This window comes from Protopterus annectens, chromosome 8.part0, assembly GCF_019279795.1.
Source record: "Protopterus annectens isolate FY-2018-M chromosome 8.part0, PAN1.0, whole genome shotgun sequence".
Lineage (NCBI taxonomy): Eukaryota > Metazoa > Chordata > Ceratodontiformes > Protopteridae > Protopterus > Protopterus annectens.
The window spans coordinates 595294658-595318554 of NC_056741.1; the positions used below are offsets into that span (position 1 = coordinate 595294658).

The 23897-nt window shown below is 44.8% G+C and overlaps 1 protein-coding gene across 1 annotated transcript in view; it reads right to left on the bottom strand.

Annotated features, from left to right (window-relative positions):
• Positions 1–23897, bottom strand: part of HUWE1 (HECT, UBA and WWE domain containing E3 ubiquitin protein ligase 1) — a gene marked incomplete in the record, with an annotated part of 5008559 nt that overhangs the window by 2905886 nt on the left and 2078776 nt on the right. Inside the window, 1 exon segment of the mRNA XM_044079288.1 lies at positions 22592–22692. Coding sequence (XP_043935223.1) covers positions 22592–22692 — 101 coding nt within the window.

Sequence of the window (23897 nt, forward strand, 5' to 3'; positions counted from 1 at the left end):
GGTCGGCCAGAATCCCAAAGTCTGGGTCCGGCGTCGGCTGTACAAGCTAGTACCCTGACGTCAGTACGCTTTGGTACATAGCCCTCAGCCGACGCCATCTTCTCCAGCCTTTCTTGCCCTAGATGTCAGAAGTCCCCAATAAAACAAAAATGAATCCAACAAGGAAACACAAATACACCACAAAAAAGGAAAAGGAAGAAAAAAGAGGGGATAGGAGGGAGGGAAACCTCGACTGCAACAGTGAAGACACTCGAACATCTACATTTATGGTAGGTGTACACAACTGTACTATGTTCTTCGCGTTTCACTGTTGCAGTCATAACTGTAGGGTGGAATCCCAAAGCAGTGTAAAAGGGGAGGAGGCTTTAGATAGAAGAAGGGGAGGTAAGAATACCCTGCAAAACAGCAGAGGCAAAGCCTGCCCTGGTCTTAGAAAACAGTGGGAGATTGTAGTGCTTGGAAAAAGTATGCACAGAACTCCAAGTGGCAGCTTCCAAGATATCCTTGGTAGGGACTCCTCTGAGGAAAGCTGTAGAAGTGGCAGCTGCTCTAGTAGAATGACTTCTAATGATACCTGGAAACTGTTTCCCATGATGAGTGTAACAAAATGTGATTCCATAAGCAATCCATTTGGAAATAGTTTGTTTAGAAATAGGTTTTCCAAGAGAACTGGAGGCAAAAGAAACAAACAATTGATTAGACTTTCTGAACTCTTTAGTCTTGTCCAGGTAAAATCGTAACAGTCTGTGCACATCTAATGAATGCAAAATCCTTTCCCCTTTATTTTGAGGATTTGGAAAGAAGGTAGGAAGGTGAATTGTCTGATTTAAAGCCACTTTCGAAATCACCTTAGGCATGAAAGTAGGATTGGTCCTCAAGGATACTCTGTCCTGATGGAAAATAAGGTATGGTTCCACAGCCATGAGAGCTTGCAACTCTGAGACCCTTCTGGCAGAGGTCAATGCTAATAAAAGAACAGTCTTCCAGGATAAGAACTTAATATCTGAAGATGCAGCAGGCTCAAAAGGAGGCAAAGTAAGTTTTTCTAAAACATAATTAAGATCCCAGGCAGGGACAGGAGGGGTCCTGGGAGGCCGCAAATTTTTAGCCCCTCTCAAGAATTGCTTCACCAAAGGATGGGAGAAAACGGGAGGATCAGAACTGAAATGCGCAGAAATAGCAGAAGCATGAATCTTAATGGAAGAAAAGGAAAGTCCTTTAGATAAAAGTTCTGAAAGGTAAAGCAAAATAGAAAAGAGATCAGGAACCAGAGGATCCGAGCCTCGGTCCTGCATCCAAATACAAAACCTCTTCCATTTAGAGGCATAGGATTTCCTAGTGCTAGGCCGTCTAGCTTCCAAAAGAACATCCAAAACTTGTTTGGGAAGAGTAGAGGAAATCAAATTCCTTTGAAGAGCCAAGCTGCCAGGCAAAGGGTCTTGAGGTTGGGATGTAGTAACTGACCCTGATGCTGGGACAAAAGCGAAGGGTTCAGAGGGAGAATCCAAGGAGGCCCCAAGAACAGGTGCTTTAAAGTTGGATACCAAAACTGTCGAGGCCAATTTGGAGCAATCAAGATGAGGAACTTGGGCTTGTCCTGTTTTATCTTCAGTAATACCCGAGGTAGTAGAGGAAGAGGAGGGAAGGCATATGCTGAAAGCCTTCTCCACCTGAAGGACAGGGCATCCACTCTCCAAGCTGTTTTGTGGAAGGACCTGGTGCAAAAGCGAGGCAGCTGATGATTGAGATGGGATGCAAACAGATCTATCTGGGGACATCCCCAAACTGCAGTAATCTTGTTGAATAAGTTGGTGTCTAGCATCCATTCGTGAGGATCTGAAATGTTTCTGCTCAGGCTGTCTGCCAAGAGATTCTGTTTCCCTGGAATGAATTGAGCCTGGAGATGTAGTTTCAAATTTAGAGCTGTGTCCCATAAAGCCATAGCTAGTCTGCAAAGGGGGTATGAATGAGAACCCCCCCTGCTTGTAGATGTACCACATGACCGTGGTGTTGTCTGTGCGAATTAGCAGAGGCCCTGGTTGCAAAAGGTTCTTGAAGGCTAGAAGGGCATTTTGAACTGCCAACATTTCCTTCAGATTGATGTGCCAGTGAAGATGGTCCTTTGTCCAGGTTCCCTGCTGGCAATTGTCTAGAAAGTGTGCTCCCCAAGCATAAACCGAGGCGTCCGTGGTTAGGATTTGAGTAGGTTGAGGAAGACGAAAAGGCTTTCCTTCGTTTAAAGTGCATACCCTGGACCACCAGAGGAACTCCCTCTGGAGGCAGGGGCTCAGAGGAATCAGAATATCCAGATCGTGGTGATGCTGTGACCATACACTTTTCAGATACCATTGAAGCTTTCTCATGTGAAGCCTTGCGTTTGGAATCAACAGAATGCAGGAAGCCATGTAGCCCAGAGCCTGCAGGAATTTCCTTGCAGTGAGCTGAGATAGAGTTGCTAAGGTGCTGAAAGTAGAAGCCAGCTGAGTTTGTTTTTCTGGAGTGAGGAAGGCCCTTTGTAAGGTTGCATTTAAGAGGGCTCCCAAGAATACTATTTGTCGAGAAGGGATCAAATGTGACTTTTTTGTGTTCACTGAGAATCCCAGTAGGAGGAGAAGACGTTGAACAAAGTCCAGATGTTGAAGCAGAAGATCTTTGCTGTCTGCCTGAATAAGGCAGTCGTCCAAATAGGGGTAAATCTGGATCCCCTGAAGTCTGCAGTAAGCCACTACTGGTGCCAGGCACTTGGTAAAGACTCTGGGCGCAGTAGATAAACCAAAGGGCAGTACAGAGAATTGAAAGTGCCTCGAACCTGCCTTGAACCTGAGGAATTTCCTGTGATCTTGCCTGATGGGAATATGTAAATAGGCTTCCTTTAAGTCCAATGTCACCATCCAGGCGTCCTGAGAGAGCATTGGAAGTAGTTGCTGTAGAGTAAGCATCTTGAATTTTGGAATTTCCAAAAAGGTGTTTAACACAGAAAGGTCCAGAATAGGTCTCCATGAGTTTTGTTTTCTGGGAACTAGAAACAGTCTTGAATAAAAACATTTTCCCATCTCCAAGAGTGGAACAGACTCTATGGCTCTCATGGCCAGAAGAGCATCCACTTGAATTAAGGCCTCTGACCATTGATGTTTTGGCAGATCTGGCCAACCGTGAGCCCCTGGCAAAGTGTGAAAATGGAATTTGTAACCTTTTAACATCACGTCCAATACCCATCTGTCCTGGGTAATAGGAGTCCAATTTCTGTAAAAAAGACAGTTTTCCTCCGAGAGGGGCATCCAGGTGAAGGGGTCCTGTAGCCCAACCGAGAGAGTCATTGAGCTTGCTTTCTTTGAGATTGGGATCTGTCTTCTCCCCTTCTAGGTGAAGAAGCAGTCCATTGTCTAGATCTGTAAGAGGCCTGACCTTGACCACGACCTCTGGAGCGCCTATATCTTCCCCTTTGAGGCCTGTCAGACGTGGGAAAGGACCAATTTTTAGAGGGCCAATTCCTGGAAAATCTAGGAGGCTGAACTTGCAAGAAATCTTTTACAGTCTGCATAGATTTTGCCTTTTCTTCCATCTTTTTAATAACTTCCTCAGCCTTGGATCCAAAAAGAACATCATGTTGAACAGGGGCATCTAATAACTTAGCCTTAACCTGTTCAGGTAAACTTTGTTCACGCAGCCAGGCACGTCTCCTGATAACAGTACCAGAGGCTGCAGCCCTGCAAGAAGCATCCAAAGCATCAAAACCACAATGTAAACTATGCTTGTTCACTTGTTCAGTAGCATGCAAAACATCCTGAAGTTCCTTATCCTCTGCACAAGCAGGAAGGGAAGCAAGCTTTTGCTTTAAAACAGACGATAGAAATTGCTGATACTTAAACATATGAAACTGGCAATTTAAAGCCCTTACAGACAGGGTAGCAGAAGTATATACCTTTTTTCCCCACCTGTCTAAAGCACGAGAATCCTTCTCAGAGGGAATAGGATTTTTAGAAGTAGCAACCTTAGCAGCCTTAGAGCCCTGAGAAATAGTTTCAGGATCCAGAAGGTTTTTAAATAAAAATAAATGAGAGTCAGGAACCCTATAAAATCTATCAGGCTTAGAAGGAGCAGGAGGCATGGAATCAGGATTCAGATTAGCCTCAGAAAGGGCATCATCTACAATGTCCAAAACAGGAGGGATAGCTAAAGGCCTATGCTGGGAAGAAGAAGAAATTCCTAAGCCTCTTCTTGGAAGCAGAATACTCCTGTCCTTCCCAATGAAAATGTTCCCTCATCTCATGCAAGGTTTCCCCAAAAGAGAAATCCTCAGGCGGAGAGGCCGAGGTAAAGAGTCCTCAGCATCAGAATCCTCATAAGGGGAAAGGAATAGTCCTGATCTGAGGAAGAAACAGAAGATACAGAAGCCTGGTCAGAGGAATCCAGAGTAACATCATGTCGAGGCCTTTTCTCAGGAGGGGGGTGAGAACCCTAATCATTGTAAGCAAATCTTCAGCCATCTTTAATAATTGCTTTTGTGTCTTGGGAGTGGATTCAGAAGCAGCTTGAACAGGAGCTTTAGACTTAACAGGAGTCTTTGTCTTTGCCTTTGAAATAGTGATGTGAGTAGGCCTGAAAACCCCCTCAGAAGCCGGTACCTGCACAGCGGTTCCGGACCCATCTGAAGGAGCGACGTCCGAAGGTCCTGCAGCAGTTAAAATAGTGGGCCTTGATGGCTCCCCATGGGAGTCCGGCCATCGGTTCAGAAGTGGCGGACGACAGGGGCTGCAAAAGCGCCTCACTGATGACAGCCGAACCGGACGCTGGCTCCAGCTGCAACGAGTCCTGTTTGGACCTCGAGGCCTGTCTTTGTCTTTGCGCTTCTTTTGAACTCCGGTAGTGTCCGACAACATTCTATAATTGAAGCGTCTGCCAAAATAATTTAAAGCCCAATCGTACCTGCGCTTGATAGTACGAGAGTTGAACCTGGCACAGAACCGACAACAAGAAACGCCGTGGTCAGGGCCTAAGCAAGGTAGACAGTAAGAGTGGAAATCTTTATGAGGTATTTGTTTCCCACACGCTATACAATTATTAACTTTTTCTGACATCGGAGGAACAAGAAAAAGATTCCCCAACGGGGTACTTAGCTTTGAGAAGAGAAGTAAGAACTTCGGACCGACAACAACAAAATACGCTGTTCGAAAATCGCCAACCAACGACTTGCGAGCTGCTTTCCACCGCACGGCAAGAAAGACTGGAGAAGATGGCATCGGCTGAGGGCTATGTACCAAAGCGTGCTGACGTCAGGGTACTAGCTTGTACAGCCGACGCCGGACCCAGACTTTGGGATTCTGACCGACCTCGGGCTGCCTGCCGGCAGGAGCACCCTACAGTTATGACTGCAACAGTGAAACACGAAGAACATCCTATTTATCTGAGGTAATGACCACATAGGAGGACCGTGAGAGAGATGGGCAGACGGGGAAGGGATGTGGAAGGAGGGGGGTAAGAGGTTGACAGGTAAACACTACCTGCCCTATCTGGAAAGGGGAGCCTCTGGCTAGAGGAAGAAGCTCTAGCCGGAGGCAGCTGTTTTCTAGGGGGTCTCCTAGACCTGGGGGGAGCCACAGGCCTAAAAGGTTTTCTGATGAACTGAGTCTTGGCCGGGTAGTTCCTATGGAACTTAGGGATGGGCAAAAAGTACAGTTGTGTACACTTACCATAAATGTAGATGTTCAAGTACATTCACTGTATCAGTCATCACACTTGGGTTATCTGCCTGCAGGTAGCCCTTAGTCGGCCCGAATACCAGAGTCTTGGGATTTCTGTGTTGGATGCCATCGCCTCTTCCATGATGTCAGGTCAGGGGTATAAAACATGCAGCAGATGCCATTACATCAGTTTTTCTTGCCCCAGATGTCAGGAGCTCCCAAAATAGGAAGCAATCAAATGGTGTGGAACACTTCCAGTAAAAAGTAAAAACCACTTCTATATGATATGGCCAAAAAAGAGGAGAGGTAGAAGGCATAGAAAAGAAAGATGACTGGAGGAAGGGAAACCAGAACTGCAACCATGAATACACTCTAACATCTACATTTATGGTAACAGTACACAACTGTACTATGTTCTTAGTGTTTCACTGTTGCAGTCATCACACTTGGGTTGATTCCCTAAGCTGAGGAAGGGTGGAGGCAGTCAAGTAGTAGTAGGGCTGGCTAGCAGGCCTTGTAAGACTGCTGTGGCAAATCCAGCTCTGGATTTAGAAAAGAAAGAAAGGTGGGTAATGCTTGGTAAAGGTGTGTACAGACCTCCAAGCTGCAGCTTCCAGGATTGTCCCTGGTAGGGACAGTCCTGAGAAATGCTGTAGAGGTTGAGGTAGCCCTAGTGGAATGAGGTCTGATCCTCTGTGGGGTAGGTTTTCCATGGTGTATGTAGCACAAATGGATGCAGTGTGCTATCCATTTAGAAATGGTTTGCTTTGAATTGCCTTGTCCTCTGCCCCTGCAGCAAAGCTGACTAGCAGCTGGTCAGATTTTCTGAAAGGTTTAGTCCTCTCAAGGTAGAACCTGAGCTGTCAGTGCACGCCCAAGGAGTGCAGGATCCTTTCCCCTTTATTCCGATTAGGAAAAAAGGTTGGTAAATGGATGGACTTGTTAAAAGCCACACTGGATACCACCTTGAGCATAAAAGGTGGGTTAGATCTGAGGGAAACCATGTCCGCATGGAAGACTATGAAGGGTTCCACAGCCATAAGGGCCTGTAACTCACTCTTCTTGCTGAAGTGATGGCTAGAAGTGAGGCTGTTTTCCAAGAGAATAATTTTAACTCTGCTGTAACAGCAGGCTCAAAAGTGGAGTGTGTAAGCTTCTCTAGTACAAGGTTAAGGTCCAAGGCAGGAGTGGGAGATCTCCTTGGGGGGGGGGGGGGTCTTAAATTGTTAGCTCCTCTCAGGAACTGTTTGATCAGAGGGTGAGAGAAGAGGGGGTGGCTCAGTATTGTAATGAGCTGAGATGGCAGAGGCATGAATTTTAATTGAGGATAGGCCTTTGTGGAGCAGCTCTTCTAGATAATCTAGGATTTGAGGTAAGGTGGGCATGGCTGTGTCCTTTCCTTGAGACTGGCTCCAAGAAGAGCACCTTTTCCACTTTTCTGAATAGGATTCCCTAGTACTAGGCCTCCTGGCCTCAAGGATAACATCCAGCACCAGTTTGCTGAGGGTTGCTGATGTATTCAGGGAACAAGCCAGGCTCCCACGTTCAAGGTTTGCAGCTGAGGATGCAAAATCTGTCCTTCCTGCTGGGACAGCAGAGAGAGGGTCTGATGTAGGTGCAAGGGTGGCACTGCTGTCAAGACTGCGTAGGAGAGGTGTACCAGTGCTGGCGTGACAAGTCTGGTGCAATAAGGATGGTCCTTGGCCTGTCCTGTTTAATCTGGAGTACTACTTTTGAAAGGAAGGGCAGAGGGGGAAAAGGCATAGATTGAGAAGTTTTCCCATGTAAAGGATAGGGCCATCCACTTTCCATGCTTGGCTATGGGGATTACTGGTACAAAATTTGCTCAGTTGATTTTGGGGGGAGGCAAAGAGGTCCATCTCTGGTGTCCCCCACCTGTCTATTAGAAGTCTGAATGAGTTGGGTTCCAGTTTCCACTCGTGTGGGTCCATTAGATTTCTGCTTACGTCATCTGCAAGTGAATTTTGTTTGCCTGGCAGGAACTAAGCTTGCAGGTGCACTTGATTGCTCAAGGCTGTGTTCCACAGACCCATGGCAAACCTGCAGAGTGGGTAGGAATGAGTTCCCCCCTGCTTGTTTATGTACAGCTATGGTGTTGTCTGTCTATCAAGAGTTGCCCTGGCAGGATAAGGTATTTGAAGGCTGTCAGTGCAATCTGTACAGCTAACATTCCTTTTTGAATGATATGCAGGTGAATTTGTCCTGGGCTCCATTTGCATTAAATGCATTTGCCTACCATGTGAGTCCTCCATGCATACTCTGATGCATCTGTTGTCAGGGTTTGAGCGGCGAGGGGTTTAGTGAAAGGGTGTCCCTTGTTGTGGTTGCAAGCCTCTGCCCACCAAAGTAACTCTGTCCTTAGGCAAGGAATGATATGAATCACCGTTTCCAGGTCATTTTTTTTTTTTTTTTTTTTTTTTTTTTTGTTAGGTACCATTGAAGTTTCCTCATATGCAGTCTTGCATATGGAATTAAGTAGAATGCATGAGGCCATGAACCCTAGGGCTTGCAGTATTTTTCTTGCAGATAGTTGGGTTTGGGTGGCCAGTAGCTTGAAGTAATTTGCCAAATAAACCTGCTTTTCTGAAGCGAAGAATGCCATCTGGGAAGTTGTGTTCAAACTTGCTCCCAGGAATACAATCTTTCGGCTGGGTACCAGATGTGATTTCTTTTTGTTGACGGTATACCCCAGAGAAGTTAGGAGTCTCTTTACAAAGAACAGATGCTGAAGTAGCAATTCCAGACTGTCTGCCTGAATCAGGCAATTGTCCAAGCATGGGTAAATTTGAATATTTCTCTGCCTACAGTATGCAATGGCTGTAGCCAGGCACTCTGGCTCATCTACTGCGCCCAGGGTATTCACAAAGGGAAATGCAGAGAACTGATAGTGCATCAAGCCTGCCTTGAAACATAGACATTTAATGCAAGATTCCCTTATGGGGATGTGCAGACAAGCTTCTTTTAAGTCTAGGATGACTAGCCAGGAGTCCTAGGCTAGTACAGGAAGCAGCTGCTGGACAGTAAGCATTTTGAATTTTGGTACCACCAGGAAGGTGTTGAGAGTGGACAGATCCAGAACAGGGTGCCAAGAGTTCTCTTTTCTGGGCACCAGGAACAGTCTGGAATAGAAATCCTGTCCCCTTTGCTCTGCTGGAACAGGGTGAATAGCCCTGATACTGAGAAGAGAAAATACTTGCTTTTGGGCCTTTGCCCACTGGTTTGGAGGAAGGTCTGGCAATCTGCTTGGGGTTGGCAGTGAGTGGAAGTAGAATCTGTATCCCTAGGATACAATGTTTAAGACCAATCGGTCCAGGGTAATATAGTCCCAGTTTTTTTGCATGCAGGGCGAGTTTTCCTCCTAGGGGTGCAAGTACTTGGGCATGGCTGGGAAGGATGAAGGGCAAGTCATTGTGAACTTTTTCCATAAGGGGGTGGCTTACCACTCCCTGTTTTTGAGGACGAAACACTCCACTGTTTAGGTCTGTGCATACCCTGAGACTGTAGTCTTTGTGGTCTGTTGCCCCTGGGTTTGGACTGAAAAGGTCTGGGAGGAACTGGAAAGGACCAGTTTTTTGAAGACCAATGCCTACTGAATCTAGGTGGCTATACCTGTAAGAAATCTTTAACAGTTTGCATAGATTTAACTTTTTCCTCTATCTTTAAGAACAACTTCTGCTTATGAGCAAAACTTTCGTCATTTAATGGAACATCTTGTAATTTTGCTTTGACATGGTCTGGCAAGATTTGTTCCTTCAGCCAAGCATACCTTCTCAGAACAGACCCAGTGACAGCAGCAATGCAAGATGCTTCTAAGACAGCAAAACCATACTGCAAAGTATGTTTACCAACATGGTTTGCAGAATGCATTAACTCTTGTAAGTATTTTCTGCACAATCAGGAATCAACATTTTTTGTTAAATTTGTTCCATAATATGCTGCTGGTACTTCAACATGTGAAACTGACAATTTAAAGCCCTGATAGCAAGAGTTGCACAGGTATATACCTTCTCATCTCCTCTCTAGAGCTCTAGAATCCCTGTCCAAAGAGGTAGGGTTTTGGGCTGTAGTAGCCTTAATATCTTTAAGTCCCTGGGAAATGGTCTCTAGATCCCCATGGGATGTTTAGAGAAATTTGTAAGAGTCAGGTACTCTGCAGTACCTATCAGGCTTTCTAAGAGCTGCTGGTAAAGTATCAGGTGTAAGACTGGATTCCATGAAAACATCTACAATATCCAGGACAGGGGGTATAGCTAGAGGCCTACGCTAAGGTAATTCTAAAAATTCCTTCAAGTCTCTTTTTGGACTGCGGGTAGTCCTGGCATTCCCAGCAGAAATGCCCTCTTAGGGTATGCAAGGTTTCACCGAAAGAAAAGTCCTCTAGGGGGAGGCAGAGGGAATGGAATCCTCTGAATCTAAATCCTCATAGGTAGACAAGGGTATGTCAGGTTTCACTGAAAGAAAAGTCCTCTGGGGGGAGGCAGAGGGAATGGAATCCCCTGCATCTGAATAATCATAGGCAGAATAAGGGTATGTCCTGGTAATCACAGGAGATCATAGTCATCAGACTCATGGTCTGTAGAATTAAAAGCAAAATCAATTGTCTTTTAGAGAGGGAAGACTGGCTTCCCCTAAATAAAGTAATAAGGTCTTCAGCAATTCTAAGCATTTATTTCTGTGGCGTGGGAGCTGGAGAATGCGCTTTGATCAGTTTCCAAGGCATAGTGCAAACTCTGGGCCTGAGAAATTCAGTAGTTTTAGTCATTAATGAAGTAGTCGGTTTAATACGAACATCGGAAGGTCTGAATATACCCTAAGAAGCCAGTGCCTGCACAGTGGCTCGAGACCCATCCAATACAGACACATCCACAAGTTCCATAGTCGAAGCATCTCGCGGCATATCGGACTCTGAACGGGTCTCAGTAGAGGCCTGCGAATCTGTAGAAGCAGGTAACAGGGGCTACGAAAGGGCCTCAGAGTACCAACAGACTGGCAACTAGCTTAACAAAAGCATTCTCGGCAGTTTTGGACATATGGGGTCTGTCTTTATCCTTGCGTTTTTTTCATAAGATCGGTAGTCTAATGGCTTATCGAAGCCATTTCGGAATAAGTAGAATGACAGCGAAAGAATTTAGAGCCAAAAATAGCCCGACGAATAATTTAGGCGTTGAACATGGCACAATCAACAGCGAGGGATGTTGTGGTCTGGTCTGGGCCTAAACAGGTGATGCAGTAAGAATGAAAATCTCTGTGAGGTATTTGCTTTCCACAGGCAAGACAGTTTTTAACTTTCTGGCATCGGTTAGAGAAAGAAAAAAGGATCCCCAAAGGGGTACTTAGCTTTAGAAGACTTCAGGTTTGAAACTCGAAATACAAAAATTTCAGGTTGCAGCCGACTGGCACTTGTGAACTGCTTCTGCTTCGGGCTCCCGCATGGCAAGAAAATCTGATGTAATGGCGTTGGCTGCATGTTTTATACCCCTGATGACCTGACGTCATGGAAGAGGCGACAGCATCCGACACAGAAATGAGGGCTACCTGCAGGCAGATATAACCCAAGTGTGATGACTGCAACAGTGAAACACTAATCAGCTTTTCATTTGATGAAGTGGGTGGTGGTGATGAAGACTGATGGAAACAGAGAAGGGATCCAGGAAGGGCAGCAGAATAGGAGGAATAGCAGAAGGACTAGGGGAGTCCATCTGTATGAGGGCATAAAACCTCTTATGCACTTCAGTCATGTTTGAGGATTCCCATTTAAAGAGGTCTTTCATTTTGCTGATAGTTACCCCAAAGGTTAAATCCTCCACTGGGGGAAGTCAGATTCAGTGGAGCCTATTTCAGGAAATCCATATTCCTGGGGGGGGGGGTCTTTGAGGAGTAGGAGAGGAGAGTCTTCTGAAGAATCAGACAGTTCCTCCTCTTCTGGTTCTTCTACCACTCCTTACAGGAGCTATTAATCCAGGGCTTAGGAGAGGAGGAGCAGTGCTAAGCATCCCTAATGTAGCAGGCTGTAGGGCCATAAAGGCATTAAACTCTGGCTGAAGGCCTGCCAATTGGACATGCTTTCAGAAGCAGGAGAGAAATGTTTAGGTTTTTTCTTTTTTTCTTAAGAGGCCTTCTAGCCGTCCAAGCTGGGTGTAGGCCTTGAGAGAAAGTATAATTGTGTACACTTACCATAAAATATAGATGTTCGAGTGTATTCACTGCTGCAGTCATTACATTTGGGTAATCCTGCTGGCAGGTTGCCCTCAGCCGGCCTGAATTCCAAAGTCTTGGGTCCTGCGTGGGCTGTTGTCACCCCTTCCCCGATGTCAGGTCGTCAGGGTTAAAAAAGAAGCAGCCAAAGCAATTTTCTTGCCCCAGATGTCAGGTGCCCCCAAAAAGGGTAGTCAAAATTTACATCTATATATAAAACATGCAGCAATATAAACTTCACCTTCATACACAAGCAAATACGCCACATAGGTTGTATAAAATCAGATAAGCAAAGATAAGCTCCATCAGAAGAAAAATGGGGATGGCGGGTGGGTAACCTGGACTGCAACAGTGAATACACTCCAACATCTACACTTATGGTAAGTGTACACAACTGTACTATGTTCTTCGTGTTTCACTGTTGCAGTCATTACATTTTGGTAGATTCCCAAAGCTATGGTTGGGAGGCTGGAGCTAAAGAGCATTAGGAGCGGCTATGAGACCCTGCAGAACTGCAGTGGCAAAGCCTGCCCTGGATTTAGAGTAGAGTGGCAGATGAAAGTGCTTTGTAATGGTGTGCACTGAACTCCAAGTACCTGCCTCTAAAATGTCCTTGGTTGGTACTCCCCTGAGAAAGGCTGCTGAAGTGGCTGCAGCTCTGGTGGAATGTGGCCTAATGCCCTTAGGCATGGTATAAATAGCAGAAACGAATGCAGTGGCCTATCCACTTTGAAATAGTCTGCTTTGAGATAGCTTTTCCTTGTGATCCTGCAGCATATGCCACTAGCAATTTCTCTATTTATGAAAACTTTGGCTCTGCTCAAGTAGAATCTAAGCTGTGTACGTCCAAAGAATGCGGAATTCTTTCTCTCTTGTTCTGTGGATTTGGATAAAAAGTTGGCAGATGAATGGTTTGGTTAAGAGCCACATTGGACACCACTTTAGGCATAAATGTTGGGTTTGTCCTCAGGGAGACCCTGTCCGGATAAAAAATGATAAAAGGTTCCACAGCCATGAGTGCCTATAGCTCTGAAACTCATTTTGCAGAAGTTATTGCTAGGAGCAGAGCTGTTTCCAAGAAAAACTTTATATCAGCAGTAGCAGCTGGCTCAAAAGGAAGCAGGGTGAGTTTTTCCAAGACATAGTTGAGGTCCCATGCAGGCATTGGTGATCTCCTTGGAGGCCTTAAAATTTTGGCTCCGCTGAGGTACTGTTTTAATAAGGGGTGAGAAAAGATTAGTGGCTCTCTATTGTAATGAGCCGAAATGGCAGAGGCATGAATTTTAATAGATGAGAAAGATAGACCTTTATCCAGCATCTCAGTTAAGTATTGTAAAATCTGACGAATATTTGGCATAGCTGTATCTGTCCGTTGTGCCTGGTTCCAAGCACAGAATTTCTTGCATTTTCCAGCATAAGATTTTCTAGTACTAGGCTTTCTGGCTTCCAAAATGACATCCAGCACAACTTTGCTGAGGGGTGTGTTTTGTATGACTACATTATCCGCCATGCTGCCAGGTTTAAAGTCCTGAGTTGGCTGTGCAGGATCTGATTGTTTTGCTGGGACAGTAGATGAGGTATTTGAGGTAGGGTCCAAGCTGGGCATTGAGACAAGCTCCTTAATATTGGGTACCAGTGCTGGCGGGGCCAGTCTAGTGCAATCACTGTCATCTTTGGCTTCTCCTGTTTGACCTTTAGGAGTACCTTGGGAAGAAGAGGCAGAGGGGGGAAGGCATATACTGTTAGGTTTTTCCAGCTGAAGGATAGGGCGCCCACTTTCCATGTTTGTCTGTTGTAAATCCTTGTGCAGAATCTCTTTAGGTGGTAGTTGTGAGGGGAGGCAAATAGTTCTATGTCTGGGCATCCCCATTTCCTTGTTATCATGCTGAAGACTTGTGGATCCAGCTGCCACTCGTGGGGATCCATGAGGTTTCTGCTTAGTCTGCCAGAGTATTTTTCCTTCCTGGCAGGAATTGTGCCTGCAGATGTACTTGGTAAGTCAATGCTGTGCCCCACAAAGTCATGGCTAGTCTGCAAAGGGGGTAAGAGTGTGTGCCCCACTGCTTGTTTATATACCACATGACCGTGGTGTTGTCCGTCTATCAGTAGTTGTCCTGGTTGAAGTAGGTCCTTCACGGCGGTCAGGGCATTTTGAACAGCTAGCATCTCTTTCTGATTGATATGTACATGCATTTGGTTTGAGGCCCATGTTCCCTGAATGCATCTTCCTGCCATGTGGGCCCCCCCAGGCATAATCTGACGCATCCATTGTTAGTGTTTGCCTGGATGGGGGTAATGTGAACGGCTGTCCCTTGTTTTGGTGACAAGCCTTTGCACACCATCGAAACTCCTGAGCAGGCAGAGAATGAGACTAATTATAGTTTCCAGGCTGTGACAATATTGAGTCCAATCACTTTTTAGGTACCATTGAAGTTTCCTCATATGCAGTCTTGCATATGGAATTAGTAGGATGCAGGATGCCAAGAAGCCCAAAGCCTGCAGAAAGTTTCTTGCAGATAACTGGGCCTTTGTTTTTAACATTTTGAAGTAAGTAGTCAGTTGCCTTTGTCTGGCTTGAGATAAGCCATCTGGGCAGTTGTATTTAAGCTTGCACCCAGGAATATCTCGAGAGGGTACTAGTTTTGATTTCTTTTCACTGACTGTGTACCCTAGGCATGTTAGAAGCTTCTTCACAAATGCCAGATGCTGTAGAAGGATGTCCTTGTTCTCTGCTTGAATTAGACAGTCGTCCAAGTAAGGATATATTTGTATTTCTCTTTGTCTGCAGAATGCAATTACCGGTGCCAGGCACTTTGTAAAGACCCTGGGCGCAGTAGATAAGCCAAAGGGCAGTGCAGAGAATTGGCAATGCATTGAGCCAGCCTTGAATCTGAGGTATCTTCTGCATATTTGTCTGATTGGGACATGCAGGTATGCCTTTTTTAGGTCTAAAGTTACAAGCCAAGCGTTCTTGCCCAGCATGGGCAGTAGCTGCTGCAAAGTCAACATTTTGAATTTTGGCATATCCAGAAATGTATTCAGAATCAATAGGTCCAGTATTGGCCTCAAGACCTTGTCCTTTCTGGGTACCAAGAACAGTTTTGAGTAAAATCCTTTTCCCCGCTCTTGCTCTGGCACTTGTTCAATGTCCCTCATGCCCATGAGGGATGAGACTTGTTTTTGTGCCTCTGTCCATTGATTTTTTTGGCAGATCTGGCCAGCCGTTTGCCTTTGGCAGGGTATGGAAATGGAACTTGTACCCTTGTGACACGATATTTAGAACCCACTTGTCCTGGATTATAATGTGCCAATTTTGAGAAAAAAACGCTAATTTTCCCCCTAAGGGTGCTGCCAGGAAATAAGTGCTTGGTGCTGGCAGGGGAAGTCATTGGGACTGTTTCCTGTAAGGTTGTGATTTGTCTTCTCCACTTTTGGAGGTAGAAGCACCGAATTGCTTTGACCTGTATGAACCTTACGCCTGGGATCTGCCTCTAGGGCATCTGGGTCTGCCAGACACAGGAAAGGACCAATTCTTTGTTGGCCAGTGTCTACTAATCCTAGGTGGCTGTACTTATAAGAAATATTTGACCGTTTGCATAGATTTAGCCTTGTCCTCCATTTTCTTTAACACCTCTTCTGCCTTAACACCAAACAAAGAATCATGCTATAAAGGTGCATCTAATCATTTAACTATCATGATCATGCACATTCTGTTCCTTTAACCAAGCATGCCTTCTAATTACAGAACCTGTAACTGCAGCCCTGCAGGAGGCTTCTGAAGAATCAAAACCACATTGCAAAGTATGCTTTCCAACTTGTTCAGCTGCATGCAATATATCCTGCATTTCCTTGTTTTCTACACATTCAGAGTTTAACATTTTCTGTTTAAGCAATGCCATGACATGTTGCTGATATTTGAGCATATGAAACTGACAGTTTAAGGCCCTAATAGCCAAGGTATTAGATGTGTAAACCTTTTTTCCCCATCAATCCAATGCCCTAGAATCCCTGTCAGAAGGGGTAGGGTTTTTTTGCAGCGGAAGCCTCAACTCCCTTGGGACCCTGAGAAATAGCTTCTGGATCTGCAACAGGGTTTTTAAAAAGGAACTTATGCGAGTCAGGAACCCTGTAATATCTGTCAGGCTTAACAGGAGCTGGAGTTAAGGAGTCAGGGGTAAAACTAGACTCCGAAAACACATGTACAATGTCTATCACAGGAGGGATGGCTAGTGGCTTGTGCTGACATAGTAACAGGAAATCCCCGAGCCTCTTTTTAGACACTGAAAAATCTTGGCTCTCCCAGTGGAAATGCTCCCTCGTGGTATGTAAGGTTTCCCCAAAAGAATAGTTCTCAGGAGGAGAAGCTGAAGGAATGGATTCTTCAGCATCAGAATCCACATGGGGGGGGGGGATATATCTGATCAAAAGAAGAATCAGAAGAAATGGAAACCTGATCTGAAGATTCATAGTCAGTGTCTTGCCTAGGCCTCTTATCAGGAGGGGGGGATGGGAACCCCTGATCAAGGTAATCAAGTCTTCAGCCATTTTGAGCATCTGTTTTTTGGGCATGGAGGCCTGTCCACATGGCTCTTGAGGTTGCTTCTTTGCCTTCGAAGGTGCTTTAGTCTTTGCCTTTGAAGTCTGTTTAAAGTATAGATGTTTGGGTCTGAATACACCCTCAGAAGCCGGTGCCTGCTCAGCGGCTCCAGACCTATCTGAAGGATTAGCGTCCAAGTCTCCAATGCCTTGAGTTTCCAACGGCATGGCAGACTCCACGTGGGAGTCAGTAGCGGCCTGCGACTCTAAAGTAGCAGCAGTCAAGGGCTGCGAAAGCACCTCACTGAGAACCCAGTGGACTGGAGACTGGCTTAGGAGAAGCTTTGTCGTCGGTTGTGAGCCACGGCTACCTTTCTTTTTCTTTGCATTTTTTGTGAACTCCTGAAGTCGGATGGCTAGCTACATTTCTGGATAATTAAATCTGTGTCCAAAGTAGTTTAAAGCAAAATCATACCGACGCTTAATAGTGTGTTGGTTAAATCTAGCACAAAACAGACAACCCAGAAAATTATGATAAGGGCCTAGGCAAGGAATACAGTAAGAATGAAAAGTCCTTATGAGGTACTTGCCCCCCACAAGAAATACAATTAACTTTTACTGACATCGGTTCTGGAGCAAGAAAAAAGTTTCCCCAACAGGGTACTTAGCTTTATTGAAGACTTCAGATCTGAAATTCGAACTCGAAAATCTCAGGAGTCGGCCGACCGGCACTTGCGAACTGCTTCTGCTTCGGGCACCGCGCGGCAAGAAAGACTAAAGAAAATAGCGTTGGCTGCTTCTTTTATACCCCTGAAAACCTGATGTCAGGTAAGGGGTGGTGACAGCAGACACAGGACCCAAGACTTGGGAATTCAGGCCGACAGAGCAACCAGCCAGCAGGATTACCCAAATGCAATGACTGCAACAGTGAAACATGAACATGTAGAGATGACAGCGGAATCAGACTGGCCCAAAGAGAGAGCTGGTGCACCCCCCCCCCCCCATGGAGTCTAAGGCAGATGCTGGTAGAGCCTCTATGGACGTGCAGTCCACTCGAGACTGTGTGGCTTCCTCAGAAGTACTAGCTTTATAGAGACCGGTGGAAGCCAAATCCTCAGCCAGGCCGATGTTGGCTACAGGAGGAGGAATGGACGGTAGAGGTGCAGCAGACATAGTAGGCCACATGGTCTTGGGCCTCTTCTTACGCAGCTCTGATGGGGCATCAGACACAGCTTCCATCCCTAACGCTATTTGTTTTAACCACAGGTTTTCTAAGTAAAGATTTAAAGCATGCAGACAGTGACGCAAGGTCTTGGGTACGAACACCTGACAAATCGTGCAGTTCTCATGGTCGTGTTCCTTACCTAATCAAAAGAGGCACTGATCATGGATGTCTGTGCGGAATCTGCCAATCACACTTACACTTGCCTTTTCTGGATGATATGGACAGACTATATAAAACAGGAGGATTGAAAGAATCCACAACAGGGTACTTCTGTATTTTCTTAATCGACATCCGCAAGAAGCAGGAGCACCTGGCGTACGACTGGCGGCTGAAACTTTCCGAGGGCTGATGCATGCAGACGTCATTTTTATGGCCCACGGTCCTGCTGCCACGTCTGACGCACCTACAGGGACTTTAAAACTTTGGAATGTTGGCCAGATGAACTGGAAAGGAAGAAGGGTAAACCCACATATAGAATACTGCAACACTGGAATAGGAGGACATTCTACAGCATCCTCACCATATTTTTACAGCATGCTTCCCCAGCTACAGGATAATCTGGGCTAAAACGATCAGAGATGCCATCTAGGTTTCGTCATGCACACCACCATGACCTTGACGAAAAGCTGCTTGATGTGTGCCAGAAACTTCAGAAGGAGGTCTGACAGTTCAGGTCCCTTCAGCTACTGTGCGTATTTTTCAACTAATCAGCATGTCAGTCGACATTCTCCATCAATGGGATAAGTGTTACCTCCTGGAACAAGGTTGGCTGTTTTAGAACTTCCCAAGAACAAGGCTCATTGAATCAGCAAAGGGATTTCTACACTAAAGCATAAGAATCCAGCACCAGCTTAAAGTTCGGTCTCGTACAAGAAAAGGTTTGCAAGTTTGGCCGTAAAAATGCCAATTCAAAACTATCCAAAATATCTTTTTCGTACTGGAAAAATAGCCAGTGTTTTTGGGGACTCAAACAGGCATTCCAACTGAGGCTGCTACTTAAAGAGCTTCCCTCATAATTCAGCAGGTACTATAAAAGTTATGCTTTCTGGTAGTGTCAGGGGCCAACACTGTCTATGTCACTGACAAGAAAGAAGACAGAGAACAACAGCCTCGTTCTCCCTTCTCAATGGAATAAGAAATATCAAACTCTTTCAACATGAAGAGACCACTCTGATCCTACTGAGTGGAGAGACACCAGGCACAGATTATAGGTTCATAGGTGTATACTAGGGCCAACGACCACAAGGGCCTTTTTAAGCCTAGCCATGGAGCCCAAAGCTCTGACAAGTTCGGATACCCTTGATAAGTGTAAGCATAGGCCAGGGATATGAAACATTTACAGATTACCAGTTTGCATCAGACGCATAGGTGCCAAACAAGGGATGAATTTCTGGTTTCCCATCCAATTGTTCATGTTCCAGTTGAACTGGATTAGGAAGGAACTCTGCTTCACATGGATGGGGAAGCCTGTTCCCTAGACGGGGTAGTCTCTGGGGTACGTCTATCTCCAGCAAGTCCTATTTATATCACACACACGGTTTTAAGTCTTTAGAACAGGTAATTTTGGTACTGTTTGTTTTGTGGATATGCAGGAGGTCCATCAGAGTAGGGTCTAACAACTTCCTGTATGCCAGACATAGATCTCCCCTCAAAAGCCTGTAGGAGACAATACAGGAATATGGCCTTGAGGTGGTCTGCACAGGGCATATTACTTGCAATCTATATTCTTTTAGTGAGGAACCTCTGTGGATGTTCCAGTTGCTGGATATGTCTGGTTAGGTACATACCAAAGGGGGGCAATGAACTCAATGATAGGTCTGATAAATGATTAATGCCGAATACAGTGGAACAATGACTTCCTTAGACTTAATGCCACACTTCTGTTTATAAGTTGCGGAACATAGAATGATTTCCTCACCAGTGTAGACACGTGACAATCAAAGGCAAAATTACGGTGTGTCCCCAAGTTCCTGACTACTGGGTGAACTCTAAGGGGTGTACTGTCAATATGATAATTACCAGGGATGGATGACTTCCCAAAGATACTATTATGCATTTCTTGGCATTTAGTTTTAGTCCATGACTCTGATACCAGTTTGTCTGTGTCAGCTCCTACTGTAGAGCATTTGTGTGTGTGAGATTCAATGACAGCTAATTTGCAAACATCTGCAAATTTAATCAGCCAGAGACCAGTGACATTGGCCTTGACTTCTGAGAAGCAAATGCCAAAAAGGAGCGGTCCAAGGACTGATCTCTGAGGGACTTCACTTATGACTGGCCTATTTGTAAAGGTGGACTCTCCAATTCACACTTCCTGGGTCTCGTCTGTGAGTCAGTTGGCTATCCACCAAGTGACATACTGGTTTGTACCTAACCTCGAGTTTGTAAACAATGCCAGAGTATTGTGTCAAACGCCTTGGCCAGGTCAAGGTAGGCAGTGTGAACGACTCTGCCCTCATCCATTACTTTGGTGACCTTCTCAAAGAATTCCACCAGGTTGAGTAGGCATGATCTGCCCTTAACGAAACCAAACTGGGTTGGGTCCAGTGTCTGGAGGTTTACTATCTCTCTACTGATCATCTCCATGATAATTTGTTCCATGGCTTTACATGCAAGACTAGTGAGACTTATGGATCTGCAGTTTCCAGTGTCTGTAGATGGCACACCTTTGTGCAGAGGGATGACTGTTGCTTTTCTCCATTCATAAGGCACGAAGCCTGTTTGGAGGCTACAGTTAAATAGTAATTCCAGAGGCCCTGACAGGTCATGTTTCATGCTATTTAGTAGGCATCCTGGGATATTGTCTGGGCCTACTGATGCAGTGTTCTTGGTCTTAAGAGCATTAAGGACCTGCTCCCTAGTGATAGCAGGAGGAGTTCTACTTCCTGAGGGAAGGCTGAGAGGGAGAGAGGGATAAAGTTGGAGCTGAATTTATCAGACAGGTTTGCCATGTCTTCTGGCTCAGTACAGGTGGCTCCAATTACAATGAGCTCTGCACACAACTGTGTACTGCCTTTGAGGTTGCGAACATAGCTAAAGAAGGTTTTGTGGTTGTCCCTGGCCTGGGAGGCCAAACTTACCTCAAATTTGACTTTGGTAGATTTCATCAGTCCTCAGAGTTGCTTGTTCATTTTAATGAGTGCGCTTTTATCCTGCTGGGTGCTGCACCTCCTAATTTTTGCCATGATTTTCTTCCTCCTGTTATACATCCGACTGATTTTGTTATTCCACCAGGTTGTCTTGCTTTTTGAGAGAGTTCTGTGCTTCTTCCTGGTGGGTACAGCTGCTTCTTTGCAGCTATTAACATGCTTGTACAGGGTTTCTGCAAATAGTTCTGCATAGGCAGAAGTGTTCTCAGGGTTTACAGGGACTCAATTTTGTCAGGTTCTCACTTAATAGCAGGAGTTAAGCCTTAGAAAAGTTCCTGAATATTCCCAGTTTAGCTGGGGGTCCAGGTTTTATTTGAACGTCAAAGGAGACCATTTGGTGGTCTGACCTTAACAGGGAAGGCATTACAGTAGGGAGTGTGTAGCACTCCCCCATATTAGTAATGACCAGATCCAGTATGTAAACCGTAAACAAACACTAATCCCAAGATGACTACTGGGAGGCAGAATGTGGGCTGTCCAATAACTGGTTGTCTTGCAATGGATGCTTAAAGGTAAGATGAAAAAAAATGTCCTAAACACTGCAGTGTGCACGAAGCAGTTAGATATGAAAGTGGGTAACCTAAGTTAATGATGCTCAGAATATGGCTGTACACTACACAAAATCTTTAAGTAGCACTTAACTTGAGTATAATCGTGGGACAGAATCTGGCAGTGGCCAGGGAAGACTGACATGTCAAAAGGCATCTGTTTAGGCATGGCAGGTGTCCTGGCCTCCCTCCTCTGGCAAAATTATCTTAAGTGAAAGAAGGGTTACTGGGAGCTAGTGAAGTTAAGACAGTAGCCCTAGGTTCCAGTTTACAGGTGCAGGCATAGGTTATGATTACTATGGAGACCTCTCTCCTTCCCGCTGAAGTTTTGAAATTCTGGAGTGGATGTCCTGGTAACTGCATCAGATGCAATCTGTGCCTGACATCAGTCAAATGGGACGTGCCTGGGTCATAAGGTGCAACAGCTAGCAACTTTCATATGGGCACAGCCAAAGACATTGCTTATAAGAGGTGTCAAGGGTTGGGTGTTGCGCAGCTACCTCCGTAGAGATGCCTTCGGACCCAAGGGATCCATGACAAAAAATACTCAGGTTCTTTCCCTCTTCTAAACTTCTTGTACCTCCTTTTTGTGAGCGAGGTCTGCAGGACCCTGCTGTTATAGATCTGCAGCCACAATGTGCTAAGCTATTAAGAAAGCAGGTCTCTCTGATCTGGTACACCTGGAGGAATTTGTCTCTTCATCAGCATCTTAAGACTAATATCCCAGCAAAAGCTGCAATTAGCCCTGTCATGCTGTGGGCCCAAGCAACATACACACCAGAAATGAAAATCTTTATACATGATTTGATGCTTGCAAGAATATCGGATAGCTTTCCTGTGAAGGCAGCTCACACTTCACTGGACAGATGCATTAAAAGATACAAGATAACCCAACCACCAAAGATGAAAGAAACCAGTCCACTTTGTAGTACTAATTTGTTCAATATTTTTTTCACAGGCTTGGACCAACATCGGACCATTACACATTCTTGTAGCAAGTAAAATGGCATGAAAACTAAAGATGGCAAGAGTGGATGCCACCTATATTCCAAGTGGTAGATAATGTGACCAACCATATGAGAGATGCATTTGAAAGTCACGCCAGATGTCTGACTATGCCATTAGCTTAAACAACTAACAGCAACCGAAGAAAACCCCCAACCATGTTTATTGTATATTGTTCATGGCAACTGCATGGATGAGGTCCTGCAGATAAACACCATTTCCAAAAAATACCTGCTTTCTTTGGTGCTGCTGCGGTAGTACCAGACAATCTTTCCTCCTTGGGCACCAATTTCTGCATATCCATTTGACCAAATTCGCATCCTGGTGGCAAACTACGAGAAAGCAAAAAAAAAAAAAAAAAAACATTATCAAGCATCTCTTTCTCAATTTACACATAGCAACAAACGCTACATTTTTGATGGCATCTGCCTCCATCTAGGTAGCTAGACGTCAGCAATAGTTTCAAAGCCTAATGAACATGGAACAAAAGATGAAAGCAATACTCTGTACATTACAAAATCCTAAAAAATAATGCAAATGAGACCTGCATCCAGCACATACTGCCATTTAAAACTTAACTGCTGTCTTACCTGCAGAAAATTTAAGAGCACATCTGTGAGACTTGCATTTTTTTTTTTTTTTTTTTTTTTTAAAAGCACAGCAGTCTTAAACGTCTTCTTAACCAGAAGTGCAAGCACAAGGCTGAGGTAAAGTACCTATCAGACTACTCTGAAAGATAGTCATGCACAGTTAGTATTAACATTTCATTTATATTGACAACATATCCCTTAAGTCTGACTTCAGAAGAATGAAAGCAGTACTTGCTATTCAGAAAGCTGGCCAAAACTGCTAAATTAGCAAAAAATTTGTGTATGACCACTTGGATCAAAACTTGCCTAGGCTTCCAAAGAAAACTGTATCCAGGAAGGTACAAACTGTCCAAGTTGCAGCTTGACAAAGCCCCAAGTATAAGTTATGCAACAGAAACACTAGCAACCCAATGGAGACGGCCCTCATGTTTGAAAGCGGACTTTTTTTGTCAAAACAGCAAGACAATCTTTATGAACATGGACCTCTAGCCTATGCACCTGGGATTATTACTGAGGTCATACATCAAGAAACATTCTCAGGAAATTAAAAATAAAAAATACTACTGATACATGACATCATTTATGTAGAAGCTAATCTGGAAGAAAAGTATTTTAATTCTCTAAGTTACCTTTCTCCTATCCATGCCAACACACAAGGCCTGCATTTTAATATCTCTAAGTAATGAACACTGAAAGGAGGAATTTTCAAACCAAAATGTTTAACTCTGTTAAAAAGGAGCGAGATGGAAAAAAAACAACAAACATGAAAAAATAGATAGTATGCATTTTTGCTGTACCTCTGAGTTATCTACAACAAACAGTATCAGTAGTGAAACTCATGTCTTAAAAGCTGTGTCCAAAAAGCAGGTGTGGTTCCCAAATCTTCTCCAGCCATGAGCTTTGTCTGAAGCTCTAGGAAGGAGAAACTGAACTACTTTAGAGAAAAA